This window comes from Chiloscyllium plagiosum, chromosome 11, assembly GCF_004010195.1.
Source record: "Chiloscyllium plagiosum isolate BGI_BamShark_2017 chromosome 11, ASM401019v2, whole genome shotgun sequence".
NCBI lineage: Eukaryota > Metazoa > Chordata > Chondrichthyes > Orectolobiformes > Hemiscylliidae > Chiloscyllium > Chiloscyllium plagiosum.
The window spans coordinates 72,262,535-72,289,186 of record NC_057720.1 but is presented as its reverse complement, the minus strand read 5'-3'; the positions used below and the strand labels follow the sequence as shown (position 1 = coordinate 72,289,186).

At 41.5% G+C, this 26,652-nt stretch overlaps 1 protein-coding gene across 1 annotated transcript in view; it reads left to right on the top strand.

Annotated features, from left to right (window-relative positions):
- Window positions 1-26,652, top strand: part of LOC122554561 (complement factor H-like) — a 93,257-nt gene that overhangs the window by 56,792 nt on the left and 9,813 nt on the right. The window contains exons 11-14 of the mRNA XM_043699802.1: window positions 6,288-6,461; window positions 10,851-11,021; window positions 14,315-14,503; window positions 18,282-18,389. Of these exons, the coding sequence (XP_043555737.1) occupies window positions 6,288-6,461; window positions 10,851-11,021; window positions 14,315-14,503; window positions 18,282-18,389 (642 nt within the window). The remainder of the gene's footprint in view (window positions 1-6,287; window positions 6,462-10,850; window positions 11,022-14,314; window positions 14,504-18,281; window positions 18,390-26,652) is intronic.

The following is a 26,652-nucleotide window of genomic DNA, read 5'->3' as shown; positions in this document are numbered from 1 at the left end:
AGTCGGTCATCTGAGATAAAGATGGAGAGGTCTAGGAAGGGGAGGGAGGAGTCTGAGACGGTCCAGGTAAATTTGAGGTTGGGGTGGAAGGTGTTAGTAAAGTGGATGAACTTTTCATGAAAGCTGATGGAGTGTAAGTCTGGACAAGGAGAAGACAGTCCAGCTCCTCAGAGGGAATGAGATGGGGCAAGAGCAGAACTGTGTAAAGTAGAGTGCATATGATCAAGGGTCCTGGAAATCAATGTGGGGCAGGTGAGGTAGAGGTGTGGCAAGGAGCATCTTTAATTGACGAGAAAGAAAGAAAGGCATGCCAGAAGTGTTAAGCATGGCACGAGGAATTGTCATTGAAATACCTATCTGAATCAGTGAACTTAAAGAGAATATTGGTTAAGAGCCTATCCTGAAAAATGAAGACAGAAAAGTCAAGAATGAGAATGTGAGAGACAAAGATGGGCCATATGATGAAGAAGAGGGAGGAGTAGCAGTTGGAAGCAAAGTCAGTCAAACTTTCGAGTTCAGGACACAAGCAGAAATGGCACAGATGTAGGCATCAATGGACTAGTAAAGGAGAAGTGAGGGAGGGGACCAGAAGGACAAGGGGTCAGGTTGATCACAGCAGCCATTTTAGGTCAGTATTTGTGCCTTTGAAAATCACTTTAATCCATGAAGGTTTCCTAAAGAGGAGTCGTACCAGACTCGAACTATTAAACTCTTTCTGTCACCGTAGGTGCCAAACCTGCTAAGTCTCTGCACCATTCTGTGGTTGTGTCACATCACTTAATTGATTGGATAGGTGTGACACAGAATTATATCAATGGCATAGCCTCAAATCTTAATGGCTGCCGTCATTCTTGCAGGATTGTTTCTTCAAATTACATCTCAATTATCGAGTGGAGACCCTTCAGCTATATAAAATACAATGAGATGCCTTAGTCCTCAGTTTAAAAATAAAAGCTCTCATGGACCATTTTTAAGCAGCAGCTTAATTATTTTTACATGGTCTGCAGTGGGCAACACTGTAATTACCGTTCGTTAATCTTATAGTACGTTATTCTAGGAACTGTGATATGAGACAAGCTTGTTTAGAATTCTGACTTCACACTGAGCATGAGACGAAAATGTTGAGAGGCAGGTGAATGTTTGAACTGTCACTTATTACTTATAGGATGCTAACTAATTTGGTAAGTAATCCTGCAGTTGATCTCTGCAAGTTCCAATGTTCCCCACAGGAAGCGCTAATTAGCTCCAGCTCCTCATTGACCGCTTGGAGTGACTGGAGCTGCAGATAGACTCATTGTGAAGCATCCACGATGCTGAGGATATTATGGATATCACCTTTAGTGAGTTGGTCAAACCACCACTAATGGCTACGCAGGTGGAAAAACGGTGGGTGACCACCAGGAAGACTAGTAAGCATGGGTAGGCAGTGCAGGAGGCCCCTGTGACCATTCCCAGTAAGAGAGGTGGGGGCATTGCATTATTGATAAAGGAAGCCATCACTGCAGCCATTAGGGAGAATGTCCTAGAAGGGCCTTCAAGTGAAGCCACTTGAGTAGATTTTAGATATAAAGAAAAGGGTAATTACTGTGCTGTGATTACATTACAGGCTCCCCAACAGTGTGAGGGAGATAGAGGATCAGATTTGCAGGCAAATCACAGAAAGATGTGAGAGAAACAGGAATATAGTTGGAGGTGATTTCAACTTTGCTAACATGCACATGGGATCACCTTAGAATGAAAGAATTAGATGGGATAGAATTTTTAAAGTGCATCCAGGAGAACATGCTGTCAATATGTAGATAGTCGCACTAGCAATGGGGCAGTGCTAGACCTAATCCTAGGTAATGAAACCAGTCAAGTGGTTGAAGTTTTAGTGAGTGAGTATTTGGGGATAGTGATCATCACTCTAAGTTTCAAGTTTCAATATGGAAAGTGATAAGGATAGTGCAGAAGTTAAATATCTTAGTTGGCGGATGGCATTATCATTAGGCAGGGTCTGGCAAACAGAGTGGGAGCATTACTTGAAGGTAAGTCTATATTTGGAAAGTGGGAGTCTTTTAAAAGTACTGTAGTGAAGACTCAGGGACAGCATATTCTTCTCAGTGTGATGGGAAAGGACAGCAAGTTCAGGGAGCCAAAGATGTTAAGAGATATGAAGAGTTTGTTAAAGAAAAAGGAGGAAGTTTATCTCACTAAAAAGAGGGGAGGCCTTTCAAAAGTACAGAGAGTGCAGGAGGTGCCTTAGAAAGGAAATTAAGATGGAGAGCAAAGAGGGGCCATGAGATATCTTTGGAAGATGAGTTCAAGGAAACCCTGAGGTATTTTGTAATATAGAGTAAGAGGATTGCCAGATAAAGATTATTGACTCCTGCATTGAGCTAATGGTTGTGAGCAAAGTCTTAAGCAAATACTTCTCAACTCTATTACTAATTTAATTGAATTTTTTTTAAAAGGTTACTGTAATAATGAGGGTAGTGCAGTTGATGTGGTATACATGGACTTCAGTAAGGCCTTTGACAAGGTCCCACATGGAAGGTTCATCTAAAAGACTGTAAGCTTGTGACTAGGTGGTGCACTCACAGGGATCAGTTCTAGGACCCTTGCTGTTTGTTAAGTACATTAACAACTTGAAGGTGACTGAAAAAGGCATAATTCATAAGTTTTCAGATGCAAAAATTGGTGGTGTTGTTGATAGTGAAGATGGTGGTCTCAGGCTACAGTCTGCCACTGATAAGTTGGCAGCTTTGGCAGAGAAATGATGAATGAAATTTAATTCTAATACATGCAAGGTGATGCATTTGTGGAGGTCTATTGTGGGAAGGATACACACAATGAATGGTGGGTCCCAGGGAGTACTGAGAAACAAAGGGACCTTGTTGTAAAAGTCCATAGATCCCTGAACGTGTCAGCACAGGTACACATGGTGGTGATGAAAGCATATGGGATGCTTACCTTCATTAGCTGCGGCATAGAACGTAGAAGCAAGGAAATCTTATTACAACCATATAAAACATTAGTTAGGCTAAAGATGGAATACTGTGTGCAGTTCTGGTCACCCCACTATCAGAAGGACGTGGTTCCAGTGGAGAGAGTGCAGAGGAGATTCACCAGGATGAAATGTCTCAGTTATGGGGAGAGACCGGATAGACTGGGTTTGTTTTCCTTGAAGTAACAGAAGCTGACGGGGGATCTGATTGAGGAATACAAAATTGAGAAGCCTAGACAGAGTAGATCATGAGAATCTTTTCCCCATGGCAGACTTGTCTTAGACCAGGCAGCATAAGGGGAAAACAAATTCACCCAAAGTGGGGTAGAAATGTGGCGTGTGCTACCTGAGAGAATGGTGGAGGCAGATACTCAGAACATTTTAAAAACATTTGGATGAGTACCTAAAATGCCAAGATATAGTAGGCAATGGTCAAGATTATAGTGGTGCTGGAAAAGAACAGCAAGTCAAGCAGCATCCGAGGAGCAGGAGCAGGGCTCATTCCTGATAAAGGGCTTTTGCCCAAAACATCAATTTTTCCTGCACCTTGGATACTGCCTAACCTGCTGTCCTTTTCCAGCACTACTCTAATCTTGACTCTATTCTCCAGCATCTGCAGTACCCACTTCTGCATAGTAGGCTTTGGACCAGGTGTAGATAAATGGGATTAGTGTAGTTTGCTATTTGCTGGTCAGCATAGACATGGTGGGCCCAAGGGGCTGTTTCTATGCTTTATGACTCTATGTTCAGCTTCCGTCCCTCGCTGGGAATGTGTGGCTATTTCATTTCATCTCTCATCAGAATCCAGCCCTTGCAGCCTCTGTGACTGCATTCCTTCCCAGAATCCAAATACCCTTCCCAGATCTGCAGACGTGATGTCATTTAGGGCCCTGTGTTTGATGGGTTCATTGGCTAGGCCCAGCATTTATTGCCCTGTCCCTAGTTGCCCCTTGAGAAGGTAGTGGAGACCTGCCTTTGTGAACCATTGCAGTCCATGTGCTACTCGAAGGACAAGTACAATGCCCCTTTTTAATTCACTTGTGGGAGCTGGCAGCACATGGATCTCTTGTTCTGCCTAATTGCCCAGAGGACAGATAAGAGTCAAACATGTTCCTGTGGGTCTGAGATTACATGTAGTGTCAGCAGATGAGGTAAGGATGGCAGATTTCCTTCCCTAAAGAATCAGAATGGGTTTCTGTGACAATCAGTCACTTGGAGAAGGGAATCCCAGGGATTTGGCTATGTGACACTGAAGGAACAGTGAGAATTTTCCAAGTCAGGATGGTGAGGGGCTTGGAGGAAAACTTGCAGAGGTTGGTATTCCTGCGTATCTGCTGCCCCCTGTCCTTCCAGATGGGTTTGGAAGGTGCTGTCTGAGGAGCTTTGGTGAATTCCTGCAGTGCGTCCTGCAGATGATTGAAATGCCATTGAATGTCAAGGGACGGTGGTTAGATTGTCTCTTATTGGAGATGGTCATTGCTTGGCAGTTGGGTGGCAAAAATATTACTTGTCACTTCCTGATACCCATTGAGATAGTGCTCCTTATGCAGAAGCTGAAGGACTCCCTGTACTGTGCCAATGCCCAGCCTCATTCTTGTCAACTGCAGGTGAGTGGATGGGTTAGTAAGTTTGCAGACGATACAAATATCGATGGAGTTGTGGCTCATGTAGAAGGTTGGTAAAGAATGCAGAGGAATGTAGATCTGTTGCAGATATGAGCAGAGAAATGGCAGCTGGAGTTTAATCTGGGTATGTGAGAGGAATTGCACTTTGTTAAAGAAAAGCATACAGTTAATGGCAGGACCCTGAACAGCATTGGTGTATAGAGGGATCTTGGGGTTCAAATCTATGGCTCCCTGAAAGTGGCTACATAAGTAGATAGGATGCTAAAGAAGGCATATGGCATGTTTGCCTTTATTGGTCAGGAAATTGATTACAAGATTCAGGATGTCATGTTGTAGCTTTATAAGACTTTGGTTAGGTTCCACTTGGAATATTATGTTCAGATCTGGTCACCATATTACAGGAAGGATGTGGAGGCTTTGGAGGGAGTGCAGAAGAGGTTTACAAGGTTGCTGCCTGGATGAGCGATAAGGAGAGGCTAGAAAAACTCGGGTTATTTTCTCCAGAGTGCAGAAGCTGAGGGGAGACTTGATACAAGTCTGTAAAATTGAGATTCCCCAACGGGGTTGTTGGTCAGAATCTTTTCCCCAGAGTTGAAACTGGGGATGGTGCATTTAAAGTTTGTTGGAGATGTGTGAGGGACAAGTTTCCTACACAGAGCACGGTAGGAGCGTGGAACACATTGCCAGGGAGTGGGGGTGGGGACAGGTACAATAGGGCTGTTTAAGGGTTTTTTAGATAAGAACATGGACATGAAAGGAATGGAGGGATACGGACCAAGGGTAGGCAAAAGGGATTAGTGTAATTTGGTGGGGTGTTCGACACAATATTTTGGGCTGAAGGGCCTGTTCCTGTGCTGTCCAGTTCTATATAATGACTGTCCCAATGACTCGAGGAGTTAGAATGAAAGCACCAATAATTTCAAGGCCAAAAATATCAAGATATCTAGCAGCAGAATTTCCATTTGATTAAGTCAGCCGTCTCCTGTGGTGGCTCCCTGCCACCAACCGGATTCATTCCTGCCATTGACCAACCAGGTCATACTCGCTACCTGTCTCCACCTATCCCCACTTCATCACCCTGCCCCCACCACCCCCTTTATCTGCATCTCCCTGTACACACACACCCCCAGTCCTGAAGAAGGGTTATACTCAAAATGTCAACTCCTCCACTTTCTGATGCTGCCTGGCTCAATGTGTTCTTCCAGCCTCCTGCCTGTCTATCTTTTCTTTTCAGGTTGGGCAACAGTTATGCAATATAAAAACTCAATCAAACCTCCTTCTTTTCAAATTATATTTACACAGGTCTAATCATTTTAACTAGTGCAGTCTTGCATATTGTGTTAGAGCTTCAATATTCAGTGTACTTTTGTCTTCAATTTGATTTAACTGTTATCCAGGAAATTGTTGTGTTTAGATAATAGTACAAAAATAATTTACCATGTACAATGAATTATTTTATTTGGATATAGATTGCATTATATTACTTTGAAATGATGGGTTTGCAATCCTCGGATGCTGCCGGAATTGCTGTGCTCTTCCAGCACCACTGATCCAGAAAATGGGAATAACAGCCTAATTTGTTCAGTTATTTTCACAAAAATTGAAGTCTAAAAGCAAACATAAGTACTTTTTTCATCTTAGAGAACTATCACTAAATGGTTCTCAATGTCTTCTAGACAGGAGCTTAGACTGTCCACCTTCACCAAAAGTAGAAAACGCAGATAAACACGACCGTGATGCCCAAACAGTTACTTATCGATGTCACGCAGGATTCGAGAGAGAAGGATCAGAAGAAATAAAATGCGTCAATGGGCAATGGTCAGCAGTACCGACATGCAAATATCCTGAAGGTGAATAAAATATTAAAATTACTGAAGTTACTGCAGCAGAGACTTATTTTTCAATTATTACATGGTACAGGAAAATTACTGACAAGGTCTTTTGATGGCCATTCCTAACTGTTCTGAAGAAATTGTACATGATCTGCTAAAAATGTGGTAAACCCAATCATCTGAGAAAGACAGCATGAGGGAAGCAGGGCAAGCTAGGTTGGACCTGCTGAAGTAAGAATTTAATATGCTGACACAGAGAAAGAAGGAGTACATTGAATGAAATAGAGACTGTCGTGCAGTTTATAGAATAAGTCACAATCGTCACCAATGGTCAATGGAAGTTAAATCTTCCATGTTACATAGGGATAGGGTAACTGTATGAGGTGCAGGGGTTAGCTCATTAATTAAGATGGCTATTACAGTTTAGAGAGGGCAGAACTATGGAAAAGCTATCAGTGAAGATTCCATTGTTAGAACTATGGAATAAGTGAGGAATTAAAACTGTAAAGAGAGTGATACGAAGTCTCTAAACATCAACAATCCAGTGTAATAATGATTTGGCCAAATCAGATGATTGGATGAACATTGTGTGATCAGCATAGGTTCCTATGAAGTGCTGATGCACAGATATGCATGGAATTTACCCAGGAAGTTTAAACTCTCACTGGGCTAATTCACTGGTGACACTGTCTGTAACTGTCTCTGACCTGGTGCTTAGGAGGATGACTTGAGTCAGACTGGGGGACTTAATCTATGAAATGTAACATAAATGCATGCCTAGCGTAAGCCATGTAACTCAGCTAAGCAACACAATTGACTAGTTGCCAACCCTCAATTCACTCCATGAACCACTCGACTAACCTGCCTGAGCAGCTAACCATTTCACCGACTTGAAATACACAACTATCTAACACCACTGTCCCGTGCTGCCCCCATGATCTGACTTGACCAAGCTAACCCTTGATCCAAATACACTCCTAAATCAAGCATACTGTCTTCCAACCACTCAACTGGTAAAAGAGGGAGTGGTGTGGCATTGTTAGTCAAGGACAATATTACGGTTGCAGAATGAACATTTGAGGATTCATCTACTGAGGTAGTGTGGCTGAGGTTAGAAACAAGAAAGGAGAGGTCACCATGTCGGGAGTTTTCTATAGGCCTCTGAATAGTTCCAGAGATGTAGAGGAAATAATAGCAAAAATGATTCTCAGCAGGAGCGAGACTGACAGGGTGGTTGTTCTGGGGTCTTTAATTTTCCAAATATTGACTGGAAATACTGTAGTTCAAATACTTTAGATGGGTCAGTTTTTGTCCTATGTGTGCAAGAGGGTTACCTGACACAGTATGTAGACAGGCCAACAAGGGGTGAGGCCACACTGGATTTGATACTGGGTAATGAACCCAGCCAGGTTTTGAATTTGGAGGTAAGTGAGCACTTTGGGGATAGTGCCCACAATTCAGTTATGTTTACTTTAGCAATGGAAACGGATAGGTATATAATGCAAGGCAAGAGTTATAACTGGGGGAAAGGCAATTACGATGCAATTAGGCAAGATTTAAGATGCATAGGATGGGGAAGGAAACTGCTGGGGATGGGCACAACTAAAATGTGGAGCTTATTCAAGGACCAGCTACTGCGGGTGCTTGATAAGTATGTACCGGTTGGGCAGGGAGGAAGTTGTCGAGCGTGGGAGCCATGGTTTACTAAAGGAGTTGAATCTCTTGTCAAGAGGAAGAAGGCTTATGTTAGGACGAGATGTGAAGGCTCAGTTTGGGCACTTGAGAGTTACAAGTTAGCCAGGAAAGACCTAAAAAGAGAGCTAAGAAGAACCAGGAGGAGATATGAGAAGTCGTTGGTGGATAGGATCAAGGAAAACCTAAGGCTTTTTATTGGTATATCAGGAATAAAATAATAACTATATTAAGATTAGGGCCAATCAAGGACAGTAGTGGAAGATGTGCGTGGAGACAGAAGGGATAGGGGGAAGTGCTAAATGAATATTTTTCATCAGTATTCACACAAGAAAAAGACAATGTTGTCGAGGAGAATACTAAGATACAGGCTACAAGGAGGAGGTGTTAACAATTCTGGAAAGTTTGAAAATAGACAAGTCCCCTGGGCCGGACGTGATTTATCCTAAGATACTCTGGTAAGCCAGGGAAAAGATTGCTGAGCCTCTGGCTTTGATCTTTATGTTGTCATTGTCTACAGGAAGAGGGCCAGAAGACTGGAGGATAACAAATGTTGTTCACTTGTTCAAGAAGGGGAATAGAGACACCCTGGTAATTATAGACCAGTGAGCCTTACTTTGAATGTGGGTAAAGTGTTGGAAAAGGTTATAAGAGATGGGATTTATAATCATCTAGAAAGGAATAGGTTGATTAGGGATAGTCAATACCGTTTTGTGAAGGGTAGGTTATGCCTCATAAATCTAATTGAGTTCTTTGAGAATGTGATCAAACAGGTGGATGAGGATAAAGTGGTTGATGTGGTATATATGGATTTCAGTAAGGTGTTTGATAAGGTTCCTCACGATAGGCTATTGTACAAAATAGAGAGGCATGGGATTGAGGCTGATTTAGCGGTTTGGCTCAGAAATTGACTAGCTGAAAGAAGACAGAGAGTGGTGGTTGATGGGAAATGTTCATCCTGGAGTTTAGTTACTATTGTGCACCATGAGGATCTGTTTTGGGTCCACTGTTCTTTGTCATTTTTATAAATGACCTGAATGAGAGCATAGAAGGACGGGTCAATAAATTTGCAGATGACATTAAGGTGGTAGAGTTGTAGATAGTGCCAAAGGATGTTGTAGGTTATAGAGGGACATAGATAAGCTGCAGAGCTGGGTTGAGAGGCGGCAAGTGGAGTTTAATGTGGAAAGGTGTGAGGTGAAAGGATGAGGTGATTCACTTTGAAAGGAGTAACAGGAATGCAGAGTACTGGGCTAATGGTAAGATTCTTGGTAGATGAGCAGAGAGATCTCGGTGCCACCCAGGTTGATAGAGTTGTAAGAAGGCATACAGTGTGTTAGCATTTATTAGTAGATGGGTTGAGTTTCAGAACCATGAGGTCATGCTGCATCTGTACAAAACTCTGGTGCAGCTGCACTTGGAGTGTTGCGCACAGTTCGGGTCACCGCATTCGAGGGAGGATGTGGAAGCTTTGGAAAGGGTTCAGAGGAGATTTACTCGGATGTTGCCTGGTACGGAAGGAAGGTCTTATGAGGAAAGGCTGAGGGACTTGAGGCTGTTTTCATTCGAGACAAGAAGGCTGAGAAGTTACTTAATTGAGACATACAAGATAATCAGAGGGTTAGATAGAGTGGACAGTGAGAGCTTTTTTCCTCGGATGGTGATGACTAGCATGAGGGAACATAGCTTTAAATTGATGGATGATAGATATAGGATTGATGTCAGAGGTAGTTTCCTTACTCAGAGAGTAATAGTGGCATGGAACACACTGCCTGCAACAGTAGTAGACTCACAAATTTAAGGGCATTTAAATGGTCATTGGATAGACATATGGACGATAATGGAATAGTGTAGGTTAAATTGATTCCATGGGTTGGCGCAACATAGAGGGTTGAAGGGCCTGAAGTGTGTTGTGGTCTTCTATGTTCTAACTTTGCACAAACCAACTACCCACATTATCCATCTGCCCACCCGTTCTCTGAATCACTTGGTCATTTATTCATTCATAAAGCGACTTGGATCTTTGAAAATTTGGTACACATGGTAGCTCCTATAAACTGTTCTTCCCCCAACTCTACTGGACTTACTCTGGAGACACTGCACTGTCCATTTCTACTGCAGCTGGCATTGGAAAATTCCAGCAGAAACAAAGCGTTTTGTTGGCTTTGAAAAAGCTTCCCAGGCAGCAGCATTGTTGCTTACTGCAAAATCTCAGTCATTACCTCAAAGATTAGTGAGGCTTATAGAAAAGACAACATTACTTGCGAATTGTTATACTCTATGCCCTGACTGAAGAAGGCAATGGGGGATATTTTCATAACTTGACCTGTCAGAAAGATTGTGAATTTCTTCAGGGCATTAAGGATCATTTTCGGGAGCTGCATATTCTAGAACTAACAAGTGAGAATGCTTTACTTGTCTTAATAACGAATAAGAAGATCAATTTAATTAATAGTCCATCAAAAAGGAAGCACTTATCTAAATGATTGTAATACGATCAAATTCAATGCTGGGTCTGAAAACAAGTTAGCACAATTGCCCCAAGGTTCTGGATTTTGATAAGGCTAACCTTAAGTGATGAAACTGAGACAACAGCAAATTTTGCAAAATAATTTAGAAAGGAAGTGCTATTAAGTTTAATTGCAATATAAAAGTTAAGAAATTAATAAAGCTAAGTGCATGTTTTTGTATTCTGTTTGTACGTTTCAAATATAGACTGTGATCGTCCACCGAGAATAACGAATGGAGACATAGAAGAGTTGGCTAGAGCATTCTATCAGCATGGTGAAACCGTGACATATCGGTGTCGGAATTCATTCGTTTTGGATGGACCAAATCAAGTTAGATGTTCAAGTGGGAAGTGGTCAGCCATTCCACGCTGTAACTGTAAGTTATTTCTCAGTACTTATTACAGGACCCAATCATGAAATGAGACTTTTCAGATACTTGTAAATAATTAATTGCCATCAAATGGTTTTCCCGGATTTAAAAAAAATTATCCTCAGGTTGTACATATCACCGGCTAATCCAGCACTAATCGTCCATCCTTGATTTGGTGCAATTAACAGTAGCCATTGCTGTGTGGTCTGGAATCAAATTTCTGCCAGACCAGGTAAGGATTTCATATCTCAGTGAACCAGATGGGTTTTACTACAAAATCAACAGTGGTTGCACAGTTGTCAATATACTAGTGATTTATTTATCTCACCATCTGCTGTGATGGGATTCTAACACATGTTCCTAGAAAAGTCATCTAAGGGTCCAGTGACATTACCTCGACACTGCTGCCTCCCCCTTATCATGTTGAACAACATGAAAGAACAGGGAAAATGATTGATCAGACAGCCTTTGAATAGTGAATTAAGATGGCTGTTTCTTTTCCTGGTTAGAAGGCTTTTGTTCAATGGGCCTATTCTGAGGATGTGATTTCACTGGCACAGAATCAATTCCAACTTGAGGTTGCATCTGCTGCTGTGGACTTCTTTGACATTGATCTGCATTTCTGAACTGTTGCCTTCACATAAGAATGGCAGCTACTAATGCAGCTCTACCTTGGACTCCTGATAAGGAAAACTGAAGGTTAAATCTAAAGTTTTTGGCAAAGTGACAGTTTCACTGAGTTTCATGGTCTATTTTCCCTCTGCAAGGATCAGGAGCATTTTCTCATAGTTTCTCACCAAACTCAACTCATTATTTGTGCTAGGAGAAAGTGAGGTCTGCAGATGCTGGAGATCAGAGATGGAAATGTGTTGCTGGAAAAGCGCAGCAGGTCAGGCAGCATCTAGGGAACAGGAGAATCGACGTTTCGGGCATTAGCCCTTCTTCAGGAAAGGGCTAATTTCCTGAAGAAGGGCTAATGCCCGAAACGTCGATTCTCCTGTTCCCGAGATGCTGCCTGACCTGCTGCGCTTTTCCAGCAACACATTTCCATCTCATTATTTGTGCTACTCTGGTAGCGCCCCTTTCTCTTCTGATTCGAGCCCCATCCTACACCCACCATATCCAAAATAGCCTGCCATTGCTGGGATATCCCAGAATGAATGACATCCATGGCTCCATCTACAAAAGGCCATTGTGTACCCAGACAAGCAGTATCAGTTTGGAACTGCCCCACACAAATCTTCATGCTTGTTCCTGACAAGGCAGAGAACAGAAAATGCTGAAGAAACTTGGCAGGTTAGGCAGCATCAGTGGAGACAGAAGCAGAATTAGCATTTCAAGTTCAAGTTTAAGTTTTTCTTCAGGTTTGATTTGATCTTCTTGTGCCATTCTGCCACCATCTCTGCTGGGTAGTCCTACCAGTGGGAAAAGACATACCTAGAGATGGTGACAATGGTGACTGGGACATTGCTTGTGAGGTACAATTCTGGATTTCTCTAATGCATTCAATACCTCTCCCAATTTTGGCCCAAGCCTCCAGATGAATTTGCAAGTTCGACAAGGCTAGGTTTGCATTGTCAATTCCAGTGTCTAGGACAAAGCTGGCTTGATCCATCCAATCTACTGTATCTGGAGTCATGTGTAGTCCAAACCAGTTAAAGAACAAAGAACAAACAACAGTACAGCACAGAAACAGGCCCTTTGGCTCACCAAGCCTGTGTTGACACATGACGCCTTTCTCAACTAAAAAACCTTTTGCCAGTATGAAGTCCATATCCCTCTATTCCCTGCCTATTCATGTATCTGTCAAGATGCCTGTTAAACATTGCTATTGTATCCACCTCCACCACCTCCTCTAGCAGCGCATTCCAGGCACTTACCACTTTCTATGGTAAAAAAATACTCGCCTCTCATATCTTCCTAAAACTTGCCTCCTTTTATTTTAAGAAGAAAGTGGGGACTGCAGATGATGGAGATCAGAGCTGAAAATGTGTTGCTGGAAAAGCGCAGCAGGTCAGGCAGCATCCAAGGAGCAGGAGAATCGACGTTTCGGGCATAAGCCCTTCTTCAGGAAGAAGGGCTCATGCCCGAAACATCGATTCTCCTGCTCCTTGGATGCTGCCTGACCTGCTGCGCTTTTCCAGCAACACATTTTCAGCTCCTTTTATTTTAAACCTATATCCCCTGGTAATTGAAGTTTCTACCTTGGGGAAAGAAATGCCTCCAACTGTCCATTCTATTCATCTCTTTCATAATTTTGTAAATTTCTACCTAGTCACCACTTGTCCTTCAACATTCAACTGAAAACAAACCAAGATTGTCTAATCTCCTCATAGCTATCACCCTCTACATCAGGCAATATCCTGGTAAAGTGTTTCTGTACCCTCTCCAAAGCTTCCAGATTCTTTGGGTAATGTAACAGTCAGAACTGTACAGAATATGGCAAATGTGGCCTATCTGAAGTCCTTTACAGTTGCAACGTGACTTGCCAATTTTTATACTCTATGCCCTAACTGATGAAGGCAAACATGCCATATTGCCATCTTGACCACCCTATACACTTATGATGCCACTTTCAGGGAACTGTGGACTTTTCTCGATGCCTCTGTATGTTGATGTTACTGGGTTCTGCCATTTATTGTTAAGGCCAGCTGATTTCCTTCCCTAAAGAGATAATAGTGAACCAGATAGTTAAAAGGTCACCATTAGACAATGTATTAGAGAGATTTTTTTTTAGGTGAAATCTACTTTTAACATCTGCTCTGGTATGATTCAAACATGCCCTGGGTTCTGGATTACTCGTCCAGCAACAGTATCGTGCCACCATTGCCTTCCCCCTTTATCAATGTCTTCTCATGCTCATTATCTGTATTTGGATGAGCAGAGAGTGTGGAGGATCCTGCACCCTCCAAAAGTTCAGCATTGGCAAGTCCCGATCGCCAACATTTATTCCTGCTCACTTGTGCTGTTTAGCCCACTATTGTGACAATTGTACTGTCCGGTGACTCTTCATCAGAGCTGTGAGTAGCTAGAAAAACAAAGTATGTGGATATAATCATCTGCTGAGAGCATTAATCCCCTTCCTGCTCCCTGCTTAAGCAGCAGCTTCTCCTTATGTTGACTCTATTCATTCTCCCTGTCCTGCTGCAGGCTTAGGTGGATAAAAATTATTTCACCTATGACTGGGAGCTAATGGTCTGAGTACAGCCCAATTTAAATTATTTTTTTCTGGAAAATTATTATTTTGTAGCTACTGAAATATGCCATAACTAACTCAATGATGTTTTTCTCTGATTTAGCTCCATGTAGCATGTCAGGGGAGGATCTTGAAGCTAATGGTGTCCTCTTAGACTGGTCATTGTCGAAAACAGTATATCTGAAACATGGAGACCGTGTAAAATTTAATTGCCCCAGTGGTTTGCATATTCAAGATCCTGCAGAACGATTTTGCAGAAATGGAAAAATAGAAATTCCTATGTGCCTCAGTGGTAAGTAAAACCAAGTAATCCAGTAACATCATTGGTCTGTTTTGTTGTTTGATTGCATGTTTGCTGTTGTTAATTTGTTGTTGACAAAAGAACTTACTGTGGCTCCTGTATGAAACATTGGAAATTATAGAAGATTCATTTCTTTAAGGAAAATTAGTTTCATGTGTATTAGTTAATATAAGAATAACAGAACTGAAATTTCTCAAAAAGTTGGGACTGTTGATTTCATAATATGGCAAAGTTTAAAAATGATTCTGTAATGCCAATAGACAACTCAATGTTTAAGTATAACCTAAATCTGTTCCAAACTCCAGCCAATTGGAAAACAATAGCCTTCCAATGGGCACAGCAAACCAATGGATGCTCCAAGAACTCAGCTGAATAGACAAACACAACACTTGCCTATTATAAAAGAGCAACAAATTATCCACTGATCAATATGTCAAGTAATCATACTAACTGGTAAAAAGTTCCAGAATAAGGGCTTTCCACCATCCCACCCCAAACTGGTACTTAATGAATTTGGATTAATGAGGAATTGGAATGCTGCTCGTCTTCTGAGGTTATGGCATCATAGCTCTAAGCATAATATGCTAAAGGTCTGCAGAGTGAGATCAAATATGTATTCATATATGTGCATGTGTCACCTCTGCAATATTTTGGATGCTGTCAGTACCAATGCAGCAGCATGATCCAATTTAATATTAGTCATTTATAACCAAGAAGTGAGTGGTGTATTATTTTAATTTATGATTATATGTGAATACCTTGTGGTCTGCAATTGCATGTATCAGATAATTAGATGGCTGTACTGGAATTTACTTTGGTGGCTGACAGATGTAGTTTGGAGGTGGCAGGAATATTCCTGCTCCTTCTAGCTTCACAATTATCTATGCATTTTTTAAAAATCTGCACTTTGATCGCTGCAAGCCATTTAAAGGCCTTTCGTAAGAATATTTTAAAATGCTGCATTCGGGATCAACCGCATGTTCATTTAGTTACCAAACTGATGTAAAATTCTATTAGCATATTGAAGGGGTTTCATGCCTGAAGTAGGATTACCAAGGACCCTGTGGATTGCCCAAAGCAATATAATACAGGATACATTTCTGACAATATTTCCTGATGTTTTCTACTTTGCACCACTATAGACTGAACCATTACTGGGCTTTGAGTCTCTGGTTAAAAGTTCTAATTTAATAATATATTTATTATACAAGAGCTTTAGTGACATTAGTTATGATTGCAGTGGTATTTATAAGAAAAAGTGTGAATTAATTTAATCAGATTTTGTGCATGTTTCACGTTTTGTACTCTGGATCAGAACCAATGATTATTTAGTCTCCTTTCCATGTTCTCTTAACCTGCCTTACAACCTTCTCTCTTATTGGCATGTTTTCTTTCAGATACTTCCCTAGCACCCAGGGTACATTCTAAATCTACATTATGCCTGAACCTTGCTAATCTCAGGTGGTTAGTGCCTAATTTCTAGAATTACCCACCAACTGCCTTCTCTCATCAGTCCCCTCCTCAAAGCTACTCCTTAAAATCAGTCTTTTAAATTTGACTTTCACTTTGATTTTTGAAGTTAGTGGTTCAGGCACTAACTTTAGATTAGATTATATTAGATTACATTACATTACATTACAGTGTGGAAACAGGCCCTTCGGCCCAACAAGCCCACACCGAACCGCCGAAGCGTAACCCACCCATACCCCTACATTTACCCCTTACCTAACACTATGGGCAATTTAGCATGGCCAATTCACCTAACCTGCACATCTTTGGACTATGGGAGGAAACCAGAGCACCTGGAGGAAACCCACGCAGACACGGGGATAATGTGCAAACTCCACACAGTCAGTCGCCTGAGGCGGGAATTGAACCCGGGTCTCTGGCGCTGTGAGGCAGCAGTGCTAATCACTCTGCCACTGTGCCACCCACTTGACCTGATAACATTCCTGTGAAGTATGTAGGAACGTTTGGCTATGTTAATGACACTGTTCAAATTGTTGCACATCCTTAAAAAAATTCAATTGTGAACCAATTCTCATTTCTTCCCTTTCTTTCAGCTTTTATCATGTCCACCCTCCCCCCATTCCACTTACTGCCCTTTCAAGTCTGGCAGGAGACACACCATTGTTCTACCATTCTCACATTCTGATTACTTAATCTGAATATCAACATCTTTTCTTAATCAGCACACCATACCAACTATGCCACGCCCCTCTCCCCCCATCAAACTATTGTATAAATGCTGCCCCTTTGACTCTTCTCCAGATCTGAAGAGAAATGTGATCTACACTTGAAACATAGCTTACTCTCTCTCCATGACCTACTGACCTACTACTTGACCTACTGTGTTCTCCTGCATTAGATAACACAATGGAAGCAGATCAATTGCATCCACTCATGTTATCAAAGTAATGACAGAGAGAAAGCAATTACAGAGGCACCATTACATGTATATAAAATTCATTCAAAAAACAAATACTGTCAGACAGCTAGATGGATCCCTATATGTAATAATGGCATTATAGTCCAGGTAATTATTGATAAATTAGTTCAAAGGTGTAATACAAAATCTAGAATGAATTTCAATAAACCAACCTTGCTAAGCCTTTTGAAAAGTAAAGTCTGAGGCCTGACCTAATGGAGGTCTTTAAGATTATGGGTTTAATAGGATGGAAGAATTACTTCCTATTGCGAGCTCAGCCACAAGATGGTCATGAATGTGGAATGTTCGAATGTGGAACATATTCCATATGGAGTGATTGAGATAATAGCACAGATGTACTTAGGAGGAAGGTAGAAAAGTACATGAGGGGAAAACCAATAAAGGGCTCTGTAGCTCGCCTTAGATAAATTAGGGAAAGAGGCATAAACACAGGCAGGAATCTTTTTAGCCTATCTCTGTTTGGTAACTCTGTTGTAATGCTATATAATGTGTAAAATTCTCAAACCTGGCCTTTAATTTGGACTTAACCAGCTGTCTAATTGCAATATTGAACACATACTGAGAAGCAAATCCTCACTAAAATCAATATGTCATTAAATAGAACGTAGAACGTTACAGTGCAGTACAGGTCCTTTGGCCCTTGATGTTGCACTGACCTGTGGAACCAATCTGAAGCTTATCCATCCTGCACTATTCCATTCTCATCCATATACTTATCCAATGACAATTTAATGCCCTTAAAGTTGGCATTTCTACTACTGTTGCAGGCAATGCATTCCATGCCCCTACTACTCTGAGTAAAGAAATTGCCTCTGATATCTGACCTATATCTATCAACACTCAATTTAAAGCTATGTCCCCTTGTGCTAGCCATCACCATCTGAGGAAAAAGGCTCTCACTGTCCAACCCATCTAACCCTCTGATTATCTTATATGTTTCATTAAGTTGCCTCTCAACCTTCTTCTCTCTAACGAAAACAGCCTCAAGTCCCTTAGCCTTTCCTTGTAAGACCTTCCCTCCATACCAGGCAACATCATAGTAAATCTCCTTTGAACCCTTTCCAAAACTTCCACATCCTTCCTATAATGCAGTGACCAGAACTGTACGCAATAAATAGAAATAACAATTCGTCTTAGGGTTCATTTGTAACTCTTATTATATGGACCATTGTGTTTTCACGTTACATGAACATTACAGTGTGAAATATTTCATGATAGAACTTTCAAAATTGTCTTTTTTTCAGAAATGAGCTTCTTTTCATGTTTATAACTTTTCACATGTTAACTGTAAAAGTATATGTTTGCTATCTTTTTCTGCAGAGGAGAATACTTTCTGCTCAACATATCAATATCTTGAATGTCCAAGCTGTTCAAGAGCTGAAATTTGTGTACAATATCATATTCAAAAAGTAATACCTTCACAGACAGGTAAGATAATTCCCAGTGACCTGCTTGGAATAATTAAGGCATTCAGCACAAATATATGATTAATAGTATGACGGAGCTCTGTCAACCAGTTTCATTTGGAGTAGCCTGGCTGCATTTCATAGACAGCATGGTAATAACCCTCACCTGCAATCCAACAACTGAAGACATTCACTCTAATGATCAACTTTTTTTTCTTTTCAGGTGCTGCCAGAGCTACTAAGTTCCTCCAACACTTTCAGTTCTTAGTTCAGATTTCAAACATCCAGTTTGGTTTGGTTTTGTGTAACTGAGGATACTTTTTATCTTAACATTCAATTGTTAAAATTTACATTAAATCATCTGTCTCTGGTCATATACAAAGCAGATAATAAATATTATCCAAATCTAAAGCTTCTACAAATCTGCAATCTGCAATTCTGCATTTCATTTGACTCATTGCAGGATGCTCTCTTTGATCTAAAGAGATTATTTACTTCTATCTTTGTCGGTATAATAAGAGTTGTGAATATGGCTTCCACATATTGTCATACACTCCTAGTGGAAGTACATCTTAATTTCCACCAACTTGCTGAGCAACAGCATAAACTTTTTGACCTTTCTTTCTCGTTCTTCCTTTCGAAAGTCAATCCACTATTCTAGGTGAATTTTATGAGCAGTTTGACAGCTTTTCTGCTTCCGTACATAAATTTATTTAGAATCAGAGAAAATGTAGGAGCCATAGCAGGCCTTTGATCCCTTGAGCTTACTCAGCTATTTAGTTAGGTCATCACGAATGTGAACCCCAACTTCATTTAGTGTCATAGAGATCTACAGCACAGGAAAAGGCCCTTTGGCCCATCAAGACTGTACAGGTCAAAAATAACTACCTAACCATTCTAATCCCAAATTCCAGCACTTGGCCCACAGCCTTATATGCCTTGGCATTGCAAGTGCAAATCTAAATACTTCTTAAATATCATGAAAGTGTCCACCAGCCTTAGAAGCAGAGAGTTCCAAATTCCCACCATCCTCTGGGTGAAAAAGCTTTTGCTCATATCTCATTTAAACCTCCTGCCATTTACCTTAAATCTATGCCTCCAGTCACTGATCCATCCATCAAAGGGAAAAGCTTCTTCCTGTCTTCCCTACCTATAATTTTACAATCTCAAACTCCTCTGCTCGAAAGGAAAATAACTCCGTGCAATCTCTCTTCGTAACTGAAACTCTCCAGCCAAGACAAAACCCTGGTAAATCCGCTCTGCAATGTCTTCAGTGCTATCACATCCTTCCTACAATGTGGATTCCAGCACTACATACAATACTCTAGCTGTGGCCTAACTAATATTCTATACAGTCCCAGCATAACCATCTGCTCTTAAACTCTGCTTCAACTAATAAAGGAGAGTCTACCATATTGCTTCTTAACCACTTTATCCACCTTGCCTGAACCTTCAAGGGACTAGTGTAGACATGCACCAAGTTCTCTCTGATTCTCAGTGCTTCCTAGGGTCCTAACCTAACATCTAAGCTGGAAAAATTGTTAGCATGACAATTATCAGAGTGAATAATCAAGCATGGGGTAACTGACCACCTTGAAAGTTTCAATTAATAAGGAAAAGTTTCAACTACCTGGTAGTTCATCCTGACAAACCTCAAGTATTCTTTCAATGAGATGACGAAATAGTGGACAGGGAAATTGCTATGGATGTTGCTTATATCAAGTGCCTTCTTTAAAGTCCCACATAAGAGACTGTTAACTAAGGTAGAAGGCCATGGAATTGAGGACAAGTTACTGACATGGCTGGGAAATTGGTTGAGTGGCAGGCAACAGGAAGTAAGAGTAATGGCTAAGTCCTCTGATTGGCAGGACGTGCTTAGTGTTGCCCCACACGCATCTGTGTTGGAGCCAAAATTATTCCCATTACTTATTAACAATTTGGATAATGTCTGAGAAAATTGTACATCCCAAATTTGACAGCATTTTAGGCAGCAGAGATGATTGCATAAAATTGCTAAGGGATATTGATAAACTAAGTGAATGGGCAAAAAGAAGTGTGTCAGCTGGAGTACAATGTAAGCAAGCATGGAATGCCAAGGTGACCTGTAGGTTCAGGTTCATGTATCTTTAAAATGTCATAATTAGCTGCAGAAAATAATCAGAGAAGCTAATAGAATGCTGGTCTTTATATCTAGAGGATTGGAGTACAAGAATGCAGACATTATACTGCAGTCATACAAAACGCTAGTAAGACTTGGAGTTCTCTGGCATCCCACCTGAGGAAGGATATGTTGACCTTGGAGGGAATACAATATTCGCTTACAAGAAAGATACCTGGACTTCAGGGTTTAAGTTATGAGGAGAGATTACAACATTAGGCCAGTTTTCTCTAGAATTTATAAGCTTAAGGGGTGAACTGATCAAAGTCTTAAAGATATTAACAGGAAAAGACAGCCTAGATGAAGGTACATCATTTCCACTGGTGAGAAATTCTAAAACTAGAGGGCACAGTCTGAGAATTAGGGCAAGACTGTTCAGGAGAGATGTTAGGAAGTACTATTACACGTACATGTGGTTGATGTCTTGGAACCCTCTACCACAAATAGCAGTGGATGCTCGATCAGTTGTTAATTCTAAAATGTGAGATAGATAAATTTCTGTTAAGCGGAAAAGTATTAAGGGATACTGGCAACAGGCATGTACAGTAGAACCTCTATTATCCGAACGAGACGGGCGGGGAGTATTTTGTTTGGATAATTGATCTTTCGGATAACCGGAAACAAGCGGTAATTTATAAGTCCCGATTATCAAACATTTCTCGGTTATCTCGCAATGCACGCCATAATGCCGTTTAACTGAAACTGAATGCTGAGTTGCCTAATGCCATTTTTACAGGACTTTGCGATCTTGTTTGGATAATCCGAAATTCAGATAATTCACATTGGGATAATCGAGGTTCTATTGTAGATATAAAGTCAGGCCACAAATCAGTAGTGATTTCATTGCACGGTGGAACAGGTTTGAGGAACTGAATGGCCTACTCCTGCTCCACAATCCTATGCATTTCCTTGCCTTGGTTGACCAACCCAAGTGCATCACTGAATTCCTTTTACTACTTATCAGCCCATCTGACCAGCACCCTCTTGTAATCTCATGCCATCGTCGTTAATACTTACCAATTTTTGTATCATCTGCAAACTTACTGATCAACTCTCCTGCATTCAAGTCTAAATCATTTACATAAAGCACAAATAGCAATGCCGCACAACACTTACTCCTGTGGGACAGAAAAACCCTGAACCATCACTCTTGGCTCCCTGACACTCAGTTAATTATGGATCCAATTTGCCAGAGTTCCTTGGATCCCATGGGCTCTTACCTTCGCTTTCAGTCTTCCATCTGGGACTTTGTTCAAAGCCTGACAGAAGTCCATGTGGACTAACATTGCCTTCATCTGTATGCCTGGTTACCTCTTCAAAATGTTCAATCAATTTGGTCAAATATGTTAGGCTTATGTTAGGACAAAATGTGAAAACTCAGGGCGCTTGAGGGTTACAAGGAAGTCAGGAAAGACCTAAAAAGAGAGCTCAGAAGAGCCAGGAGGAGACATGAGAAGTTGTTGGCGGATAGGATCAGGGTTAACCCTAAGGCTTTCCATAGGTATGTCAGGAATAAAAGAATGACGAGAGTTAAATTAGGGCCAATCAAGGATAATAGTGGGAAGTTGTGTGTGGAGTCAGAGGAGATAGGGGAAGCACTAAATAAATATTTTTCGACAGTGTTCACTATAGAAAATGAAAATGTTGGCGAGGAAGATATAAAGATACTTGCATCTAGAGTAGAAGAGATTGAGGTTCACAAGGAAGAGGTATTAGAAATACTGCAGAGTGTGAAAATAGACAAGTCCCCTGGGCCAGATGGGAACTATCCTAGGATCCTCTGGGAAGCAAGGGAAGAGATTGCCGAGCCTTGGGCATTGATCTTCAAATCATCATTGTCTACAGGAATAGTGCCTGAGGACTGGAGGATAGCAAATGTGGTTCCCTTGTTCAAAAAGGGGAGTAGAGACAACCCTGGTAATTACAGACCAGTGAGTCTCACTTCAGTTGTTGGTAAAGTGTTGGAAAAGGTTATAAGAGATAGGATTTATAACCATCTAGAAAGAATAATCTGATCAGGGACAGTCAGCACGGTTTTGTGAAGGGTAGGTCGTGCCTAATGAATCTTATTGAGTTTTTTGACAAACAGGTAGATGAGAGTAAACTGGTTGATGTGGTGTATATGGATTTCAGCAAAGCGATCGATAAGGTTCCCCACAGTAGGCTATTATACAAAATGCGGAGGAATGGGATTGTGGGAAACATAGCAGTTTGGATCAGTAATTGGCTTGCTGAAAGAAAACAGAGGGTTGTAGTTGATGGAACATGCTCATTTTGGTGTCCAGTTACTAGTGGCGTACCGCAAGGGGCGGTGTTGGGTCCACTGCTGTTCGTCATTTTTATAAATGACCTGGATGAGGGCTTAGAAGGGTGGATTAGTAAATTTGAGGACGACACTAAGGTCGGTGGAGTTGTGGATAGTGACAAAGGATGTAGTAGGTGAGAGAGAGACATAGATAGGATGCGGAGCTGGGCTGAGAGGTGGCAAATGGAGTTTAATGTGGACAAGTGTGAGGTGATACAGTTTGGATGCAGTAATCGGAATGCAAAGTACTGGGCTAATGGTAAGATTCTTGGGAGTGCAGATGAGCAGAGAGATCTCGGTGTCCATGTACACAGATCCCTGAAAGTTGCCACCCAGATTGACAGGGTTGTTAAGAAGGCATACAGTGTCTTGGCCTTTATTAATAGAGGGATTGAGTTCCGGGACCAGGAGGTTATGCTGCAGCTGTACAAAGCTCTGGTACGGCCACACTTGGAGTATTATGTACAGTTCTGGTCACCTCACTATAAGAAGGATGTGGAAGCTTTGGAAAGGGTGCAGAGGAGATTTACTAGGATGTTGCCTGGTATGGAAGGAATGTCTTACGAGGAAAGGCTGAGAGCCTTGAGGCTGTTCTCATTAGAGAGAAGAAGGTTGAGAGGTGACTTAATAGAGACATACAAGATAATCAGAGGGTTAGATAGGATGGTCAGGGAGAGCCTTTTTCCAAGTATGGGGACAGCAAACACGAGGGGACACAACTTTAAAGTGAGGGGAGATAGGTGTAAGACAGATGTCAGAGGTAGTTTCTTTACTCTGAGAGTAGTAAAGGTATGGAATGCTTTGCCTGCATCGGTAGTAGATTCACTAAGTTTAAGTGCATTTAAGTCGTCATTGGACAGGCAAACGGACGTTCATGGAATAGTGTAGGTGGGATGGGTTTCAGATTAGTATGACAGGGCAGCGCAACATCGAGGGCCGAAGGGCCTGTACTGCGCTGTAATGTTCTATGAATCTATGAAAAATATGACCTCCTTCCAATAAAACCATGCTGACTGTTCTCAATTAATCCCTGCCTCTCCAAATGCAGATTAATTCTGTTCCTCAGAATTGTTTCAGGAGGTGACTTATTGATTTTTAAACCTACCAGGCCACTTGGAATCTCCTCTCTCTCTCAATGCTAATTTCTTTAATTGTTCCCCAGGTCTTCTCCTTGATTTCCATTTTCACAACATCCCTGTCACTTGTGAACACTACTGCAAAGTATTATTTAGAACCTTACTCACACCTTTTGGTTTCACGCACAAATTACCATTGTGAACCTTAATGGGTTCTACTCTTTTCCCCATTGTCCTTTTGCCCTTAATTTATCTGCAAAACAAATTTAGGATTTTCCTTTATTTTACCTGTCAGTGTCCTTTCATGTCCTCACTTAGCTCTCTTATTCAAGTTCCCTCTTGCAAATTCTATACTCCACTAGGGCTTTGCTATTTTGAGTCCTCAGCACCTGTCATAAGCCTCCTTTGTTTTCCCTCAATCTAATATTGCATATTCCTCAATACCCAGGATTCTTAGGAAAAAATGGTCCCACCTTTTTTGTTGTGAAACATGTTGACTATGGACTCTCCATATTTCCTTCTTGAATGCATCATGCAGCTCTAAGGCAAGTCCGCTGCCAGTCTACTCTGGTCAAATCAGACCTAATCTTATTAAAATCAGCATTCCCTCAGTTTAGAACTTTGATTTCAGGCCCATTCTAGTCCTTTTTCTAAAACAATCTTGAATCTAACAGAGTGAAAATCACTGTCTGCAAAATGCTTGCCTTTTACACCAAACATTTATCTACTTGAAAGTTCCATTGTTCCCAACCTTCTCAAAGGAATGTCTTCCAGGCTTCCAACAGCATTTATGCTAAATGGTTTTTCCAGATTCTGGACCTGAATAGCCTGTTTTTGCTCTTGTTTTTGCTTCTCACCACTAGAAGAAATAGTATTCACCCTATTAAATGCTTTCAGTGTTTTCAAACACATTAGCATTGCCTATTCATCACATTGAGCATTGCTAGTCAAGGCTACCACTTTACTGGCCAAATCTCAAGAAGGTGGTAATGGGCTGCCTTCTTGAATACAAATGAATAGTCTATTGGGTAGAGGGCAATTAGGACCCAACTACATGCAACTCTAGAGTCAGATACAAGCTAATCTGGGTAAGGACAGCATTCCTACTTCACTCAAAAGGCATCAATGAAATCAGTTGGAATATTACACAATGCAGTCACCAAAGATCCTTAGACAGCACTTTCCAAACCCACAGCCACTTCCACCTAGAAGGACAAGGGCAGCAGTTACTTGGGAACACCACCACCTGCAAGTTCCCCTCCAAGCCACTCACTGCCCTGACTTGGAAATACACCAACTTCACAGTTGTTGGGTCAAAATTCTGGAATTCTCTCCCTACTGGCATTCTGGGTCAACCCACAGCAAGTAGACTGCAGTGATTCAAGAAGGCAGCTCACCACCACCTTCTCACGGGCAAATAGGGATGGGCTATCAATGGTGGCCGCCCAGTGATGCCCAAGTTCCACAAATGGATTTTTAAAATGTTATTTCAGGATCACCAATAATATAAGAACTTTAGAACATAAGAACTAGAAGCAGGTGTAGGCCTTTGGCCTTTCAAGCCTTTTCTGCCGTTCAGTAAGATTATGGCTGATCTTTTTGTGGCCTCAGCTTCACTTACTCGCCCTCTCACCGTAACCCATAATTCCTTTATTGCTCAAAACAAATCTAGCTTTAAAAACATTTACTAAAGTAACGTTGACTACTTCATTGGGCAGGGAATTCCGCAGATCCACAACCCTTTGGGTGAAGAAGTTCCTTCTCAATTCAGTCCTCAATCTGCTCCCCCTAATCTTGATGCGATGCCCTCTTGACCTAGCTTCACTGTCAGTGGAAACATCCTCTCTACTACTATCTTATCTATTCCCTTCATAATTTTGTGTGTTTCTATAATATCCCCTCTCATTCTTCTGAATTCCAATAAATATAATCCCATTCTACTCAGTCTCTCCTCAAGCCAACCCCCTCAACTCCAGAATCAATCTAGTGAACCTCCTCTGCACCCTTTCCAGTACCTGTACATCCTTTCTCAAGTAAGGAGGCCAAAGCTGCACACAGTACTCCAGATGTGGCCTCACCAGCACCCTATACATTTACAACATTAACTCCCCACTTTTAAAGTTAATTCCTTTAGCAATGGAGGACACAATTCCATTTGCCTTCCTAATTACTTGTTGTACCTGCAGACCAACCGTCTGTGATTCATAAACAAGGACACCCAGGTCCCTCTGCATAACAGCATTCTGCAACTGTTTACCGTTCAAGTAATAATCATTTTTACTGTTACTCCTACCAAAATGTATGACTTCACGTTTATTAACATTGTGTTCACATTTATTAACATCTGCTAGACATTGGCCCACTCACTTAAAGTATCTATGTTCCTCTGCAAAGTTTCACAGTCCTCTACACACTTTGCTCTGCCACTCATCTTAGTGTCATCTGCAAACTTTGACACACTATACGTGGTCCCCAACTCCAAATCAACTATGTGAATTGTGAATAATTGCAGTCCCAACACTGATCCCTGAGGCACAACACTAGTTACTGACTGGAGCATTCCGTAAAGACCACTCCCTCCGTGACTCCCTCGTCAGATCCACACCCCCCACCAACCCAACCTCCACTCCCGGCACCTTCCCCTGCAACCGCAGGAGGTGCAAGACTTGCGCCCACACCTCCCCCCTCACCTCCCTCCAAGGCCCCAAAGGAAACTCCCATACCCGCCACAGATTCACCTGCACCT